This window comes from Pygocentrus nattereri, chromosome 8 (genome assembly GCF_015220715.1).
Source record: "Pygocentrus nattereri isolate fPygNat1 chromosome 8, fPygNat1.pri, whole genome shotgun sequence".
Lineage (NCBI taxonomy): Eukaryota > Metazoa > Chordata > Actinopteri > Characiformes > Serrasalmidae > Pygocentrus > Pygocentrus nattereri.
The window spans coordinates 13781469-13801354 of NC_051218.1; the positions used below are offsets into that span (position 1 = coordinate 13781469).

General features: G+C 39.8%; 2 protein-coding genes across 3 annotated transcripts in view; one reads left to right on the forward strand and one right to left on the reverse strand.

Moving 5' to 3' along the window:
• Positions 1-15907: 15907 nt before the first annotated feature.
• atox1 (antioxidant 1 copper chaperone) lies at positions 15908-17722 on the reverse strand. The gene is made up of 4 exons (XM_017689529.2): positions 17586-17722; positions 17316-17388; positions 16792-16958; positions 15908-16203 (listed from the first exon to the last, which is right to left on the reverse strand). The coding sequence occupies exons 1-3, from the start codon at positions 17589-17591 to the stop codon at positions 16834-16836; spliced, it is 204 nt and encodes a 67-aa protein (XP_017545018.2). The 5' UTR covers positions 17592-17722; the 3' UTR covers positions 15908-16203; positions 16792-16833.
• A 991-nt stretch (positions 17723-18713) lies between these two features.
• The window catches only part of slc36a1 (solute carrier family 36 member 1), a 56902-nt gene continuing 55729 nt past the window's right edge, over positions 18714-19886 (forward strand). For both annotated transcript variants that reach the window (XM_017689515.2, XM_017689523.2), the window contains exon 1: positions 18714-18934. The gene's annotated coding sequence lies outside the window, so the exon portion shown is untranslated. The remainder of the gene's footprint in view (positions 18935-19886) is intronic.

Consider the following 19886-nt stretch of genomic DNA (forward strand, 5'->3'; position numbering starts at 1 on the left):
TGGTCTACTAATGTTATTCACTGTGCATCAGGCCTCCAAACATATGATTGTCTAAATAACTGAGTGACAGACAGTGAATTGAATGCATTTTGAAGTAAATACATGGAATTAAAAGAAAGCTGAAAATGCATTTATAACAAAACTTGTAACTTCTGACTTAGCTAGCTACTTAGGAGCTATAACACCTTTAGAGGGCAGCGTTGAGTAATGTCTGTTTATTTGAGCTCAAACAGTTTGTGTTACCAGCTGGTAGCTACTAAGTATTGCCAGCTAGGAAACAACTACAACCCTACACTATTAATCACAAAGCAGCACTATGTAGGATTTGGGGATTTGGAGACCTCTCTGGTTGAAATATGTATTACATGCAAAGTGTGAAAGAACATTTTGTAACGTCGCTTGTGCTTCGGACTCCAACAGGTGAATGGATCTGACATTTGCGAGTGCACTGAAAGAGTATTCGAAGAGAAGTCAGTCAAAACTTGGTGTAGGATGTATGTTGATGTATGTTGATTTTGCATTTCAGACTTAAACACTGAGTCAGACCTTTTTTTGAGCTGGACATATGACATTGTCTGAAAAAGATATTAGTACCTCTGACCTTTAGGTGATTATTTCGAGCTTTACAGGGCGACTCATGGTGGCGCATGCAAGTAGGCTAATCAGCTAATTTAAAAACACAATTGTTAATTGCAGTTATTTATAAGACTCTTCATTGTTTGCTAAAATTTCATGATTGTGACAGACCTAGAATTCCATTTAAGAAAACCCACAGTCTGACAAGGTTCTCTTGGCTAAGGAAGCTGGAAACTATAAATTTCATTTTTGGCCACATGGACAAAATGTCAATGCAAAAACAACACTTAATAACCTTACATTATTTCAATAACAAAAGTAGTTTTATGTTGGCTTTGGAATGCAGCTTTTATGTACTGTATCATAAATGTGGGGACATGGTTATTTTGGACTGTACACTTTCTCTGGCCACTTTATGGGAAATACCTCCCTTTGGGGCCATGCTTGAAAATAGAATCTGAATCACACAGCAGATGGTATGATTTTGACCATCATTTCCTCAATAAAACTCCACAGACCCTTAAAAGGATCACAGCCACAGAGGGGGACACAAGGCCTCTATTCATTCTGCTTCCTGTTTTGCCTCTGCGTAAACGCTGGGCAGACTGAACCTTGCAATAGCAAATAATATTAAACATGGGACTGGAATAAATTACAGCACCTGAGTTTACACGGGAGATAAACCAGTGCACCACACCTCCGCTCGGTAAACAATAATACAGATTCACCTCCGACCTCTGTGAGGCGCTAACAAAGGCAGCGTAAAGGTGTAAACTTGGTGTTAACGGAGAGCATTTTCCATTTAAAATCATGATAAACTAACACAGTAGCAGCATGTGTGATATCATAAGCTGCCTGAGGAAGAGCGCTGGTTTTCTTTCATTACATCACCTCAAAGGCAGCCCACAAGAAGCAACACAAGACTCTGCATTGTCTCAGGTTATTGGTCTGAGTCTGTAATTTTGAAACGGACAGCTCAACCCTGGTAATTGGAACTGCAGTTAACCCTTAGCAGTCTGAGAATTTAACCCTTAGAAGAGCTATAATTGCTGCTTTGCTATAATACATAGAGTGATCAGCCTTAACATTAAAACCACCTCCTAGTTTCTACACACATTGTCCATTTTATCAGCTCCACTTACTATATAGCTGCACTTTCTAGTTCTACAGCTACTGACTGTAGTCCATCTGTTGCTTTGCATACTTTGTTATTTGTCACAATTGGTCCCTCCCTGTCCTGTCCATGTGTTGGTGTTGTGTTTTGGTCTAGTCCATGTGTTTTCTTTGTTTCGGTTTTTAGTCCAGTCCCCTTGTTTAGTGACTCTGCCCCTGATTGTTCCCACCTGTTTTCCTCCTGTCCCTCGTCATCCTTGTTTGTATTTAAGCCCTGTGTTTGTTGGTCTTTGTTTGAATTGTTATTTGTTCGTAAGCCTGTTTCGATGTGCTGATTGTATAGTTAAGATTTGTTTGTTTGTTTGGTTGTGTTTCGTCATGTCTGTCCCCCATTCTATCTGTGTTGGATCTTTGAACCTGGACTGTCATGACTACAACCCTGGATTTGCCCTCAATAAAAGTCGCTTATATCAGTGTATGCGTCTGCCTCCTCACTCCACGGTACATAAAGATCAGCCGCCAGCAGAGGATGCAGCGAGTAAGCGACATACTGGGATGTGGCTGTTCCGCTCCCGCTGTTTCTACTATTACGTCCTCTAGGGGTAGGACGCACAAAAGGTTTGAGTGAGTGCCCACTTAGCCTCAGACCAAACAAACAATACCAAAAACTAAGTAGAGCAGATTGTTTTATTATTCTTAACAGTTCTCGAGATTCACCAACTTCTGGAACAAATGACCAAAAATAACAGGATTTTAAAAGCTTCAGGATGACCCCAGGCCAAAACAACAAACAAATCACCTAAAAAAAAAAAGAGATGTTTAACTTGCCCTGAAAACCAAACCAAAAGAAAATAAATTACAAAGAAACTACCCTGCCTACTCTTTTCCAAAAAACAGAGGTAAAAGTCCCAACAAAAAAAAAGGCAGGTCACCCCTAAGAATCCTGCTACTAAACATCAAACAACATAAGAAATTTGGTCTGTGCTGGTGGGCATCCACTGGAGCAGCACATGTCGGCTCAGCAGGAAAAAGAATCTGTGCAGCTCGCCGACTGCCAGACAAAGGGCCCTTTTGAATTTTCTCGCCATCAGATCCAGCCAATAGAAACTGCACAACTGGGCGGAGCAACAAGCAACCAACTCAGCAGAGCAGCCAATCACTACCACTACACCTGACCTGAAACAGACCAGAAACAAAACAAACAGACCTACAAAACACAGAACGTAACACTACGCAGCCTGAGTTACCCGTGTCCCAACGCCGCCAAGCCGGTGAGAGCAAATCCCCTGGCACTGAGGGGACATGAGTGTCTCGTCGGAGGACCATCCCGTCTTCGGTTTGGATGACGAGAGCTCAGGTAAGTTTCTTGGGTCCACCCAGCTTGAGAAACACTGAGGGGAGGAGCGACCTGCAGCGCAAGACGTGGTAAGACGGAAGGAACCTGCAGATAACCCTTACTGTGGTACTTGGCTAGTTTTCAAGCATCACTGCAAGCTTTTCATAGCTTGAGTGAGCCTTGGGAGCGGCCGAGAGGGTCCTGTGTTCCTCCAGGTTGGAGCAACTGTGCCTAGCCCAAGTTCTTGTTCCCATGGCCACACCCATGGCAGCAGGCTCTCCTGTCACTACCCCATTGTTCCCACCTGTCCCGCCCTTGCCTGTGTCTGTTGTTGTCCCCATGGGCCTCCTGTTTCTCCTGTGTCTGTTGCTCCCTGTGGGCCTCCTGTTTCTCCTGTGTCTTCTGCTCCCCGTTGGTCTCCTGTTTCTGCTTCTGGTTTTTCTGTCCCTTTGTTTTTGCCCTCCTCAGTCCCTGGTGTGGTCTTGTTCCCTTCTGGCGTGTCTGTGCCCATTCCCATTCCTGTGTCCTTCTGTTTCTGTCCCGGTTTCTGTCTGCGTTTCAGTGCCTATGTCTGTCTTGGTTCCTGTGTTCTTGTCTTTTGCGTGGTCAGTGTTACTTTCTTGTTTCCTTCATCCTGTTGTGCCTCTGGTTGTCCCTCGCTCAGCGTCGTTTTGTGTTGTTCCTCCTTGTCCTCCCTCCCGGCCCATTTTTCGTCAGTCTGCTCGTGTGTCTTCTGTTCCTGTGTCTGATGTTGTGTCTCCTGTTTCTGTGTCGGTGCACTTGTCTTCTGTTCTGCATTCTCATGTCTCTGCTTCTGTGCCTGTTTCTGTTCCTGCTTCTGTGCCTTTGGTCTCTGCTCCCGTTTCTGTGCCTTCTGGTCCTGTTCCGTGTCCTGTGTCTGCTCCTGTGCCTGTTGCGTCCTCTGTTCCTCGTGTTCCGTGTTCTGTCTTTTTTTTAGTTCTGTCTGTTTTTGGTCCCTTGTGTCTGTGTTTCATTTTGTTCTGTTGTGTTTTGTTTGGTGCACCTCGGAGTTGTGCGCCTTTGGGCATGGGGGCTACTGTCACAATTGGCCCCTCCCAGTCCTGTCCATGTGTTCGTGTTGTGTTTTGGTTTAGTCCACATTTTCTTTGTTTTGGTTTTTAGTCCAGCCCCCTTGTTTAGTGACTCTGCCCCTGATTGTTCCTACCTGCTTCTTTGTATTTAAGCCCTGTGTTTGCCCTTTGTGTTTGCTGGTCTTGTTTTGACATGCTGTTTGTATAGTTTGGATTTGTTTGTTTGATCTGTTGGATCTTTGAACCTAGACTGTTATGACTACAACCCTGGATTTGCCCTCAATAAAAGTCACTTATCTCAGCATATGTGTCCACCTCCTCACTCCACATTACATATTCCTCTTTTATCCTGTTCTTCAAAGGCCAGGGCCCCCACAGGACACCAACAGGGCAGGTATTATTTGGGTGGTGGATCATTCTCAATACGGCAGTAACACTGATATGGTGGTGGTGTTTTGTTGTGTTGTGCTGGTATGAGTGGATCAGGCACAGTAGTGCTGCTGGAGTTTTTAACCACTGACTGTCCACTCTGTCAGACACACCTATCTCGTTGGACCATCTTATAGATGTAAATTTAGAGACAGTAGCTCATCTGTTGCTGCAGAGTTTGATTGGTCATCCTCTAGCCCTTCAGGTCACAGGCTACTGGCTGGATATTTTTGGTTGGTGGACTATTCTCAGTTCAGCAGTGACTCTGAAGTGTATAGACCTGGTTGTTTCGATGACAGAAAAAACCAACATTGCAATAATATAATGGTTGGTTTTTCTTTTCACAAAGCATGACTGTAGATACAAATGACTTTTCAAACTCTTCAACTTGAGCTACAAGTGAGAAATAATCATACAAAATGCACAAGTCTTTTGGGAAACCAAGGAGAAATGAAAGGAGACTTAAAGCCCCCTGTGTTTAAAATTATGCTCTAATCTTTAACAGGAAAATGTTTAGCAGTATTCTATTAAAGGAATATACATAAAATGAAAAATTTAATAGCAGATATATGCTGCAAAGAAATTCCAAGCTGCTGCCTGCTCAGAACTGTGTGGGCATGTCAGATCATATAATGATCGACAGTGGCATCTTTCTGGCAATGTAAACCATACTAAAGATGGATGCAGCAGGCAGGATCGATGTGGTCCAGCCCTAAGCATGTGATTCTGAAGAACATCCCCCACAGGAAAACAGACCACTTTGTTCTTCTTGACCGCTCATTTAATGGTGAGGAAAAAGTGTAAAATGGAGAACAAGCTGTCTAATGATCATATTAGAAACCTAGAGACATTTTGTACTTAATGTTACAGAACTCAGGCTGTACTGTCATTAAATCCATGCCCTATAGCTAGCTAGCTAACAGCTGGACCATGCTTCTGAAACAAAGGTCATATAAACTGCTGTTGTTGGTGTGGAACTGTAGAACAGTGGAACAGAGATTTTCTGTGTGCCATGCCTGTAAATTACAATTACTTTACTTGAAGTTGGGGTGTAGCTAAAGCAGTATTAAGCTAACATGTCATTTCAAGCCTACACTCCTAAATCCTAAAGCAACACTATGTAGGATTTGGGGATTTGGAGACCTCTCTGGTGGAAATATGTAGTTACATGCAACGTGTGAAAGAACATTTTGTAACATCGGTTGTGCTCAGACCCCCACAGATGGATGAATCTGACTTTTGTGAGTGCATTGAAAAAGTATTTGAAGAGAAGTCAGTCAAAACTGGGTGACACCAATGCGTAAAGTCATATGACAGATACTAGTACCTCTGACCTTTAGAAGATTATTTCAAGCTTTACAAGGTCACTCATGGTGGCACAGGCACACTATATTTTAGTGTGTTTTTTTTTCTCCATACTCAGTAATGCTACTTAACGAAAGTACTATATAGCGCTGCTTTAGGGTGGATGGCTAGCTATTGTAAATTTGAAAAGCTACTGGAAAAGCTTAAATAGGCTACTTGCTGGAAGTTTTGGCTGAGACGTGCGGGACAGCAGTCACTTTATGTTAAGGAGAGGAATACTCTGATTTGTACTTTAGGAGGTCTGACTTCACCTATGTCTCAAACTTAGTCCCACCCAACTCAAAACAAACAGAAAAAAAGGCAGAAACAAATAATTTCCAAAAACCTCTCTTTCTGCCAGTTCACAGTAAAAATCATCACAAAAATGACAGACAATAGTTCACGATAATGAGTCATGGGCTTTAAGAATACAGAGTCACAATTTCATCAAAATATCAAATGTACCCAACATCCCCGTTTCCCAGAATACTGTGGATCATCCTAGACATTTTTGGTGTCTAAAGTTTGCTTCTTTAATTTTTTCAATGGTACTTCAAGGCTAATAAGATCACAGCTGCAAATTAGCATCATGGAAACTGCATAGCTACATGACCACATGCTTACCTCACACCACTGTAGTTTCTGACACTGATGATTGCTACTACTGTTGGCTGTGCAACATATGCCCACATTTGCCCATTTTTATAGAAAATTGTATGTTTAACTATTAGAAAAAACACACAATCAAGTTTATTTGAGGCTGCTTAACAACTTTTCACAGTTTGAGGCAACTATGAAAGTCCATTCCTAAAAGTCTGCATAATTAAATTACTGAGAATAAATGTAATGTAAATAAAGCCATTCAGAGTGGTTTGATGTCTGACTGACTCTGTTTTCTTTACAGTGGTGGTGAAATATAGCCATTTTATTTACGACCAGAATAACCAACCAAACTAAACGTGCCTCAGTTTTCGTATGTAATGTTGCTGATGGTAAAATAGTGGTAAATCTGAAAGGGGATTTCTTTGGGGATTATTTTGCCTCACAACACCCATGTACCTCTCCAATATGAATACACTTTTAACTATTGCATGTATTTCTATGAGAGAGCATTTAGAGGCATTAAATTAAGACTTCTGGTTCCTGTCATCACCAATGTGAGCAATTTGGACTCGACAAGTTTCTCTACAATGGAACGTTTCACATCAAATTATTCTGATCAGTTTAATTACGCAGAAATGGTGAAGATTCTGAGGAATTTCTATGTAAGGATCTCAGTCAAGATTGCCAAAATCCATATCTCACTGTCGCAGAGGATGTTTATAAAACAATCATTCTGAAGATCAGCAGCAGTAACAGGTAAACAAAGTAAAGAGAGTGCAGTGGAACTTTGGTTGGAGGAACCCGGTTTGTTGCTAGGAGATTGAAGGAGAAAGACTCTTCTGCAGGATGCATGCCTGAGAAACACAATGGCTGCTCATCCTTTCCTTCCTCTGCTTACTTCCCAATGAGAGTGACAGAACTGAAATGAAAACATGTGGGGCATCAATCAAGCTGGAGGATAATGACTAGGAGACAGATGGAGCAAGTGAGTGGAATGGTGAGCATGGTGAGGTTGCATTGTCTGTAACTTTCTCTTGCAGCTGTTAAGTGGGTGTAATGGCAGCAGGGCAAGACGGGGGGAAGCGGTAGAAGAAGGGCTGTATGCGGTGGGACGGCAACCAGTGCCAGCGTTCGGCCTGGTTACTGTAGAGGAGGTGACGTGTACAGAGGAGACTGAGCTACTGCTACATATTGTGTTCTGGCAAGAAGGCTGCCCACAGCCGGCTGATGAAACAGCACGAGCAGAAGCAGCAAAAGCTCAGTGGACGACTGAAGCAAGCAGCATTGTCAAGCCCATGCTAAAGCTGTGCATATGTTGCAGCTGCGGAGGCTTTGATGGCCTCCTAGGATGAGATGAAATTCGACAGTTAACATTTTATTACGTGAAAATGTAGAATTGAGCTAGAATCAGTTCAAGTGTCCTGAAGATTTATGTCTTTTTAGTTTAGATGACTGCTAATCATTTATATTCTACTTCTCTCTCATCTGTTTATAATTGCATCCATTTTCCATTTCTAGATGACTATATTGTTTTTTTCTTCCTTTCTGTACACAATATTAAAATAAAAGTGTCACAGTGATGTATGTCTAATATTTAATTTGGCCACTGGCAGGTCAGCTGCCCTAAAAACAGGCTTGCAGGAACCTAATTTCAATATTTCACTCTTCCTCATTTGTTCTTCAATAGAAAAGGCATTTGGTAGATTAAAACGCTTTAATAGGTTGGTGATTAGAATATAAAAGAGTAAAATGTGATATCCCATTAATGCCCTTATATTGCTACATCATCAGTTTTACCTCAAAGGCCTAATCTGCATTTAATTACTGAGCCAGCAAGTCTGTCCACTGAGTGACATTTAAAAGAGAATACCTTTGAATTACTGGGTGCACTTTTTCAAAGATAAAAAACTCTAGCAATGTTGTCTGTAACTTTGGCAACTGGTAGGCAATGCAACTATGTTCTTGAAAATAAAGGTTAATTGCATCATGTCAAAGCTCTTGAAATTTAAAGGGCCTACATGATATAAACATTATTTTGCATTTGACTTCTTTCTCTATTTACCACGTGATGTTTGTGCAGACTTATAAACCTGAAATAGATACTTTAATTTTTACATGACTGTTTTCCACCCTCTTTTTAACTAAACAGGCTGTTTTTGTTATGGCTTTAAGCCTGGAATATGTAAATGACCATTGATTGGCTGCCCTGTATTGTGCCTACTTCAGAAAAGCAGTCCTGGGAAACACTCCTTATAACTTCTGGTACCTTCAAGTCGTGTTGTATCGTATTTAGAAAATGAATGACGAATGATGAACGATAGCAATAACGATAACAAAAAAACCCACTAAGAAGTTCATAATTTTTTGCAGCATTTTTCGATGAAAGCTGACTTTTCAAACGGGATATGTGCCAGCAAAAAAGCAACAGTAGCCACTGTAGTAGTTGTTTTGCAAACTGAGTGTATTTTATTCATGCATGAACACTGAAGGACAAAAATGTATTATTCTCATCTACAAGCAAATATATTGTTGCTGTCAAGTCTCCACTTTTAACAATTAATTTGGAAATACCAGTTGCTGTTTAAAATGTGTCACAATGTTATGGCAAGCAGACCAAAAGTAATAGCCCACAATTACAATAACATCGTACTACATTTTCTTATATTGCAAGTTAAGAGTGTTTTTTTGTTTGTCCTGTAGAGGTACTTTTAGGGAGATATGAGATTTTCTTTCAAAAGTGATGATATGCTACACAATGCTTTTAGATGGATAAAAACTTTGGTAGCAGACCTGAAGACAGCTTTCAGCATGAATGTGCAGGGCTAAACTGCTGAGTAGGTGAAAATAAAATAAATGCAAGTTAACCCAAAAACAGTTAATCCAAAATGGGCTGCATGGATATATTTGGAAATATTGGGTAAATTTATTGATAGTGTTACTGTTTAACAAACCCTTTTATTTCAAAAAAAGCCCTTTATGGGCCCTTTTAATATCTGAACTGAACATAGAATGCTCTTCTCGTTCTACAATAAACTCAAGGATTATCCGCACGATGAGTTGTTGAGATGGAACAGACCAAGGAACTGAAGGTTTGCATGCCAAGGAGTGGACTTTGTACTTTGTAAAGGACTTAGTTGAGTCTTCTTCTTGATTCACTCACATGATTGCACTTGCCTCTACCTGTACAGCATGCCAGTGCACACATTTGTGCACACTCTGCACTTTAAAAAGGAAGAAGGAATGTTTCTTTGTGTCCTTGGGCCATGACTTATCAACTGAAGTTTTTTCAGCCTTGCGCATCAGTATTCTGGAACTGAAAATTTGATGATACGAATGAAACAATAACTCAAATCTTAAAAGATTCATTAATGCTAATTACCATGACAGTTAATGCTGGCTTGAAAGACTAGGTCATTTTTGTGTTTATGTGAAGTTTCTGTCTCTTGCTTTTCCTCCATCTTCTTGGCGCTGATGTTGCAGTCTAATTCTGATCTTGTGATAGCCGTGGAAATATAAGGGTTTCCTTTTAAACAGAGACAGCCCTGTTCTAGCATGTCTGCAGATGCCAGTGTCTCATTTTTTTATTTCTTTTTTATTTTTCGTGGATGGAGTGCTGATTACGTTGGAACACAGGGCAGTCTAAACAAGCTGTTGTTGACTCTCTGGCTAGATGGAATACACTATCTGAATGCATTCATCTGAATGCCATATATTAACACACGTTCAGACTGTGGTCTGAACTTTTCAAGATGAGGCAGTTATCAGATACAAAAAGAGCATGTTGCAATGTCTAGCCTATACTCATTGATCACAAGGACACTTACCATATATACATACATACAGTACATTGTTTAAAACCATTTATCTTGGTAATAAATGTTTATAAAAGCCCATTTACAATACATGTTCAAAAATATCCAGACCCCCCATTCTAACTAGTGAATTTAGCTACTATAACGTGCCCCCATCACTCACACAGGCATTCAAGTGTGCATACACAGCTTGTATAATTTCCATAGAATAACATTATAAATAGAATGGGCTGCTCTGGAGCAGCTGGACATGGGCCTATGGTCACAATGCCCAATGCCAACCTTTACCTAGAAGGGTATAAAGACCACCATCATTGGGCTGTGGAGCAGTGGAACTGTGTTCTTTTGAGTGATGGAGCCCCATCCAGTACCTTTGCAATGAGCTGGCGTGATGTTTGTGATCCAGACCTAATCAGTACCTGACCTCACTTGCTCTTGTGGCTGAATGCAATCAAATCCTCACAGTGTTCCAACCTCTAGTGCAGATCCTTCTCAGAAGAGCAGAGACTGTAGCTGCAACAAAGGACAAACTCCTTACTGTTGATTACAGAAGAAATGATGGACAAGCAAGTGTCTATACGCTTTTGGACATATCATTAGAACAAATGCATACAAACAAAAATACTGTAAAAAGTAGCTAATATCTGATGAGCTTGTTTGAATAACGTCTGGTTTCAGATTTCCTTCCTAGCCATTGCGTGGATTTGCTATATTCCACAACCAGAGCTTAATGAAGTACAGATTAGCCAACCAGATATTTTTTATAGGGACATGTTGTTCATATGTCAGCATTTGGGAAAAAAGCAGAAAACATGTTTTCATGTATTACACATATTGAACATTTCAATTGGAAAGAAGCCTCAACAATGGAATGTAGTGTTTAATTTGTCCATCATTTGCCTTTATTAAACTTTCCAATCTTTTGAGTTTTTCACAACAGAAATTGGCAAGGATTTTTTTCAGTCTTAGAAGTTGGTTTTAAGGTATATATCATTATTTTAATTTACTGATTAATGCTGTGAATTAATGTGATTTTTTTCTTCTGAGAACTAGAATGCACTAAATCACTATGCATGGAGGACACAGTAATTTCTACTCCCATGTGTGGATTTACTTGCTAAATAGAAAGCTGAAATGAAATCTAAATAGAAAGCTGAAATGAAATCTAAATAGAAAGCTGAAATGATTTTAAGCTGCGTGTTTGTTCTTATCATTGCAGGTACAGTACATCCTTTGATTTTACTTTACCTTTTTTCCATTCAGCTACACACTGCAGCCTGCTGGCCAGATGAGGATGGTCCAGCGCAATGAATGGGCCCCTTCATTGATTTGATAGATTATTGAATCCTCTCCCTGCTTCATATGAACAGAAAGGAAATTAATTTTTTTTTTCTTGGAAAGAAAACTGTGTTTTACCTTATTGTAACATATTGTCTCTTTTAATTTAGTGTGTCTTCCATCAGGCAAAACCTAGAGCGATTTTTGAAGACATATGCACAAAACTATTGTTTGTATTTTTTTTTTTCGGGTGTAGTTCAATTTTCTCTATTTACATTTATTGTAACTATACTAACAGCACAGCTATTAAAATTACAGTTTTCACTAAAAACCTATGCGCAATTTGCTTAATACACCTTTGCTTGATCACTTGCATAACTTACATAAAGATGGTGTAAAGAGTGTTAAATGTGGTTACCAGGCTGTTTTGAAGTGTAATGGAGTGTTATAAACGTTCAGGCAGATAAGGAAGGCACTATTATCCTTACTCAGATAACAGAAAAAGGCTACATGCCTGCTAGCTCTGTTCCTGTGTTTGTGTTTGCAGTGTGCTTATCTGGTGGGCTCTGTTTGCTGAAAATACTGGAAGCAAACAGGTTGTGAGGAAATCTGGCTCCCTTTTTGATTTGGCTGTCTCTGTGCTGACCAAGCCATTTGGATAACAAGTCGTCATCATCAAAGCTCACCTGAATTATCATCATGTAAACAAGAAAGGGCTGCATTTGCCTCGCAACGGCTGAAACAGAATCACGTCTCTGCAATGGATCATCCAGAGAGATACTACTGAAATTGTCAGCATCTTAATGGATAGACAGGCATCAGCTTTCAGGAGACTTTAATGCAGCAACACAATCATTTTTGAACAAGATTCCACACATCAAGACTGACATCTTGGGGGGGAAAAAGGAGGACTGGAAACTGTCATGAAGAATTCAGTAAACGTTTTGAGCACCCTTGTCTGTGTGGAGTTCCTGTTGTACACTGTGTGCCTGTGTGCCCCTCAGTGGCTGGTGCGGCCAGGGGGTGCATGCGAAGGACTCTTTGCTGTCTGTGACACTTACAAAGGCTTGTTCAGTTGCACCACACTTCCAGCCTGGATGGGTGAGCATTCTTTGCATTTTATCCTTCTGTTCAAAAGCCATGAAGACATTCTAGATGACACATCCTAGATGATGGAACATCACACTGTGGAAATGTGTTTTATGGTCAGACGAATCAGTATATCAGGGTCTGCATTGTATGGAGTTGTGTCAAGGGTAACTCACACTTCTGTGATGGCATTATTAATGCCAAAAAGTGCATAGAGATTTTGGAGGAACATATATTATCGCTGTCCAAAGAAATAGCTCCAAAATTATAAGTTTACAGGAGAGGGCAAAAACATTCTTCACTTTTAATGTAAGTTAATGTGCAAAGATTTTATTCCAAGCATTTTTAAAACATTTATATTGGCCCATTCATCATGACATTTTCTCATAACGTCATGGACAGCTGTCATGCTCAAATGATGCAGTAAGATAAAAATAATAATTAAAAAAAGGGATACATGTTTTTTCTTAGGACAGTGACAATAGTCTTGCCTTCAAGACAACTTCTCCAGGGGCGATCATGCATATTTCAACAAGACAATGCAAAACCACAGTCTGAAAACATTACAAAGGCATGGCTGCCCAAAAGAGGGTGTGGGTGCTGAACTGGCCTGCCTGCAGTCCCAACCTGTCCCCTTATTTTAAAATGAAAAATACGACATCGGTGACCCTGTACACCTCAAGACTTGTTTGCATTAAAAATGGGACAAAATCACCCCTGAAATGCTGCATCACTTGGTGTCTTCAGTACTTAAACATCTTACAAGTGTTGTGAAATGGAATGGTAACGTTACAAAATGGTAAACTCCTCCAACTTTTTCTGAAATATGTTGCAAGAATCAAAATTGAAAGTTGAAATGTTTATTTTGAAAAAAAAATCCAATAAAAATATTAAATAATTTACTGTTGTATTATTTTCAATGTAATACAGGTCAAAAAATGTACAAATCACTGTTTTCAGTGTACAAGAAGTTGACATATTTTGTGGTTGATATGTAACAAAGGCCTTTGTATTACTTCTTTCCTGCTTAGGCTCGTACAGTCTGACTTGGATGTTCCTGGCAAGCTCCTCCACACTTTCCTTGGCAACGCTTGTTGCCATTAAACCAGCTCTTCGCAAAGGAAAGCGAGCCATTGTAGCCCTTCTTTTAAACGTCATGTCAGGTAAGAACAAATGGCCCATTCGTATGTTTGTGTGTTACCAGATGTGGGAGGAATTGCTAGAAGTGATTTACACAATTAACAGAACAAGGTAGCCAGGCATTGGCGTTGACTGGCGTGATTCAACCCACATCTGGCAGCACGCAATTACAAAATCAAAATAACCCTCTCAGATCCTGACAATGTGACCAACTTTGTCCTTGGATGTGTCCTTTATGATTCAATCAGCAGTAATAAAGCAAGGTTGTGCGTACTGACTGGAATTTTTTTTATTGTTTTTGACTGACATTTTCAAAATCTTTCTATTTTAACAGTGGCATTTTGTGTGTGTGCCCTCATTGCATTCATGCTGTCCATTGAGGAGCATTTGCCCGAGATGGTCAAGTTCCTTGGTTGGGCTTTTTACATCTGCTGTGCTACAGTCCTCTATGCATCTGTAGTGTCTGTGGGCCTCGGACTGGTGGGAGGATCCTCAAGTGTTGAGCCAGTAAGCCCACACGACTGTTCAGGCTTGCCACCTGTGTCCCCTTAGCCCACCACACCATTACCCCTAAACCCTAAAGGGCTAGTTTCCCAGATCCAGATTAAGCCAAAATCTAGACCAAAAAGAAATTCTGAATATGTACTTCTTTATTGAGACTGAGTGCAGGACAAGGCTTAATCCATCTCTGGGAAACAGCTTTGCTCCACAAAAGGAAAATCGCAGCCTGTTCACTTGAAAATGTATATGTGGGTGTGATACATTGTACTGCAACACAATAAACTGCTAAAGGTTTTACCATGTTCTTCACTGGCAAAAATACAAGATAATATACATCAGGGTATTTTCCTAGACTAAAACGAATTTCCAAATGTGATTCAATATTTTAAGCCTATACATTGTCTAGTAAAGCAATCCTGCAGCAGGATTAATGCTGTGATAGTGATGTTGCTTTAGTAATGTGTAATATTGCCCCCAACTGGCAAACTGAGGGCAAGTAATTTTCATAAAATACAGAAACAGAAATCTGCAATTTGCCCATGTACACCAAAACTATCAAACAAATTCTACACATTCACTTTTACATTTTACAGTCTATTTTAACTGTAAGATATTGTCAGTCAATTGTTAGATCAGATGCAAATGTTATACATTTTCAGCAAATTACAACTGTTGAACTCTTTGGGATAGTTTGGAAAACTGATATAGATGCATTGAAATATACGCAACATTGTGAGAATATTAAAAACCTGAGAAAATTGTTTGAAAAGTTATTTATCTTTACTGTAAGCATTTATTTGCTCAGGAAAACTTTAATGGTACAATAAATACAAACAACATTCAGTCTGTCCATGCATTCATAAAATCATTTCCAAACCTCTCCTCAAGGAAGCCCTTAATTATTTTCAGCTATCATACAATACTTGGTGTAGCTAGTCAATCTTTCCTCAGAAAGGTGTGTGGATGATGGAATTTAAAAAATGGCCAAAATCTTGAGCCAAGCTTTGTTTTATTTTCATCTATTCTAATGGTACACAATACTTTTTCAAACACACATATTGCCAAGATAAATGGCTTTAAATAAGTGCCAAGGTGCCCAATACCTTTGCACAGTATATACATTTACACCGTTAGAACTGAAGGTACCATGTAGGTACGTGATTCGTTTATCAAGGTACAAACAGTGTAAACGTTCCCTCACAGGTACAGCAGTGGTTTTAAAGTCCAATTGTGTAACTTATAAGTTTTTCCTAGTAGAAAAGCAGATATTTGTATCTTTTTATAATGTTTTAAAACAGAACCATTTAATAAAAAGCCTGGAGGCAAGATGGGGTGTGTGGAGTCAATACAATTTAGAATATAATAATATATAATTTCAGTGGATTATGGTATAATCATGTTCTCTGAATAAAGGTGCAGAGATGTCCCTCTGAGGGTACCACCCCAGTGACAGTGTCGTACCTTTTTATCTGAGAGCGTATGATGAATGTAAGATTGCTTGCAAGTTGTTGCACTACTGAAACAGTAGTGAAGGACCAGGATGTTTGCCTAAACTTCAAGAGCTTTAGATCCATTTATAACCGATCTTAATCAAAATTATGAGCATAAAAAAAACAAAAGTCTATAACTCCAAACAGGGCATGACAACAGTGTTTATTTCTGCAGGCGTGTATGTAAACAGGGTCATGATTAGACAATTAAGCAGCAGTGTATGTCTATTTAATAAGCTGTTTTAATGCAACTACAAAACTCATATATATTTGTATATATTCATCTAAGCATTAGATACTAATATTTCATTACATCGATTAGCATTTGACTTTATTTTCATGGTACACAGCTGGACAGGTTTAAGACGCTCCTTCCACTGGTCCCCAAAGTCACACCTTCATTCTTGAAGTGTACGAACTCACAGATGGCCATGACCTTCCTGTCAAGTGGATAAGTACAAATGAAAGGGAAACTGAAGCTGAACACACACACACACACAAACACACACACACACACTAAAAAAATTCAAAATGCACATGCAGATCAACAAGTAAATAAAGAACCAATCCGGGCCCAAAAAATGTCACCATTACTGCACGTGTTGTAGAAAGGCCTACTTTGCACCCTACAATAGCCCCACTGCAGTGACATTTTCTAGTTTGAAGAGTAGAAAACCCCCATCTGATGATGCATCTTGTAGATGGGAGAAAACTAAATAAAACCAGTCACTCTGAAGTAGTAGTTCAAAATTCTTGAAATTGTGCCCTATTCCACTGGCTTACAAATGCAAGGAAACTGTATAACATTACTTTTTAGCCTTTACGTCAGTGTTTAATGGGTACATGATGCATTTGCCGGGCAGTGTAAAGACGAACAAAAACAAAAAGGATGTGTGAATTGTGAATTCTGTCCAACTGATGAAGCTGAGGGATATAATACTGCGCTACAGAATATTACATAACATGACAAAACATTAATGCTACTATTAGGCTGCGATGACTTTATTAACGAAGGGCAAGAGGCTTACGTGGTCTTCAAAACAGACAGATCTGTAGGTTTTCGATCTTGTCTATTTTGTGCCGATGTAGGTGACCGTTTTCCCCGTCTTTTTCAGCGTCTCCAGAAGGACATCTTTATCTTTGTCGGACTCAATGAACACCTTCTTGTTAGGAAGGTCAATGTCAAACTTGACATCTGTTCAAATGAGAAACGCGTTTAGAGCACAAACACAGCCCTCATTTGAAACTGAACGCTGACCTCTACCTGTTACAGCTCCTTTACTGTGTGTCTACCTCACTGAGGTTAAAAATATATAAAACTTTCAATAGGTCAGCTCCTCTGAATAAATAAATAGCTATGGAATATCATTACACTGATAGCTTATGTGAGAAGCTGCTTTTGGCTACATGTTTGACCCAGTTCAGTTTAAGACTTAATCACTTCTATCACTACTTTATTTGCAATAGTTCGACTGGGTTAGCTCACATAAATCATACTCCGTTGGATAGGTTGAAAATATCTTCTCAAAAACACACAAAAGTGTAGACCTACCTATTTTTTTAAGGACTCGAGTGACTGCACCTGAACATCCCTCGCATGTCATATCAACAAAAAATTCGTGGGTCTGTGGAAAAAAAGTAAACGTTAACGTTATTTCAGGCTGGTCACCAGCAACGTTACTCCTCAAACTGAAGTTATCAAATCCAACAGGCTAGCGAGCTAGCTAGGTTAGCTAACTGAACAATCCGGGAAAACTGACCCAAAAAATCCGAACAGAACAGACAGCATATCGGCTTTTATCAATGATAAAAACAGACTTACAGCCATGATCCGACAAAGCCTGCAGACGATCAAAGCATTCAAGTCCACCAATTCTCCTGCAAAGAGACGCAATGAATCCCAAACACTGCACTAAAGTCTGACACCGAGCAGACCGGAGACGTGTGACTTTAGGGATGATCGATAAATTACTGCAGCTTTCTTGAAGCGTTTAGTACAACACAGACCGTCATGCACACTCAAAAATGGTTCTTCGAGTCTTGTTTAGTAAAGACTATGGTTCTATTCAGAACCACGAGTTCTATATAAAACCATTTCATGCTCAAATGGTTCTTTGCATGGTGAAATGGTTCTTGAGACTGAACCAGAATATGTTGTAGCCCACTGTTTCTCGGCTCTGTTCCTGGAGGACCTGCACTTTTTAGCATTTTCTCTGCTCTCTTTTTCTATTTCCCCTGATCCAAATAATCAGCTCATTAACATCCAATTTCTGAGTTAAAGTGGCTGAAAATGGCACTAAAATGGCTGGACAATGGACCTCCAGGACCAGGGTTGTGAACACTGTAGTCTTCATGGTTCTAAATAGAATCTATGTAGCACCAAAAAGGGTTCTTCTATTATTGCACCCTCAGAAAGATGTGGCTCCATCAAGGATTCTTTAGTAAAAACGGTGGTTTTGGTTTTAAAACCATGAACACTCAAAGAACTGTTTTCATGCTTAATGGTGTCTTCACAGGGGAAATTGTTCTTCAGATTGATGGAGAATGTGTTGTACATAGTTATATATATATATATATATATATATATATATATATATATATATATATATATATACACACACACACACATTTTTTTCAGCCTTTATTTAAGCCTTTAATTTATTTCAGCCTTTATTTAAGGCTTGATGTCATCATTTAAGGCTAGATATACAGATTATATTATTAAGGCTCTCTCTCTCAATATTTATTCAGATGCCTATAACTTACCGCGTGTAAGATGATTGTAACTTTGACACGACGTGGATAACATTTTTGTTTTGCTAGCTTGGAGAACAGGCCTTTAGTAAAAGCTGAAGCTGCACGTGGAAGCTGGGCGAGTTTTTTCTCTGCACGTTTTTTCAGGCTTTATACAGAAGCTCCCTGGAAGTTGCACCAGCTGACCAACACAATCATGTGACCGCGGGCTGAGCAGAGGAAACAACAAGCCGCAGCAGAAAGCAGAAAGCGGGCGGGTGGATCAGTGGACTTCAAACAGGGTCAAGGGAGGACCCAACCGGACCAGACTTCTATGAACGGATGTCTGCATAAGTTATTACTGGAAAATGTGTCGGGCCGGTCATCATTGCTAGTGAAATAAGCTTCAGTCTGTGCCAGCGTGCTGTGGACTTTGTGGTAAGTCAGCGTCACTTCACTGAAAGAATCAATGCGTCTCTTACAGTAGAATTTGGTTGCAGTAGGAAGTGAATAGAAGCCGGGCTTCCAGTGAAAGGACTGGACAGATTATATCTAGGGAGTTTAAAGTTTAGTTATTAATGCACCTGCTGTTCGTACAAGCTGATTAGCTGGGGGCTTGTGAATGTGAGAGGCGAAAGTAGGTGTAGCAGTTATTATGTTCATTATTGGTGTTTGTGCTGTACCTGGGTAGCCTTTGTAGTTTTTAGCCTGTAAGCCTATTATACTGACCTGCATGTGGTGTTAATATAAATTGCTAGGCATTGTATTCATTAGTGCTGTAATCCAGACAATCCTTGTTTCATATAGAAACTAAACCGTCCCTTCTGCTTTAAGTGAAACATATGAAATATGGAATATCTCGTGCTTTCTGCTGATATATTTCAAAACCTGAAAATATATTGTGATATGAAATAATATCAGAACATATTTTCAGCATATAAGCCTTTTGTGTGTGGAGAGCCAACATTGTCAAAGAGAAATAATCTGTGTCTGCAAATGCTGACTAATGAATATACAGTCCAGACTTATTCTCTGGTTTATAATGATGCAGCTGTGACAACAAGAAGAAGAAGAAAGAGGCTATAGAGAGATCTTAAAAGGAGGGTTTGGTTAAGTAACAATGTAAAACCAACTAGTCATGCCTTTGACATTTGCAGTGGTCAGCAGGTATTCTATGGCATCCCTTTGCACAGTGTGCTGATGTATGTGCTGCTGGTTCACAGAGATGTGAAAAAAATCTTGCATAACATGGTCAGTTGAGCTGTGTAGCATGACACACTTCCTGGTTTCAGTGTTACTTGCACACATGAACAGCGTTCACATTGACGGGAATGTTGGCTCTTCACATCCAAGAAGGTGATGCTCTGAATATGTGTCACAGTATCTTGCC

What these genes read in the sequence shown, in the direction of transcription:
- atox1 (XM_017689529.2), bottom strand. An exon ending in TCGAGTCCTTAAAAAAATAG is followed by an intron (nt 16,959 to 17,315) that starts GTAGGTCTACAC and finishes TCATTTGAACAG; the next exon opens with ATGTCAAGTTTGACATTGAC.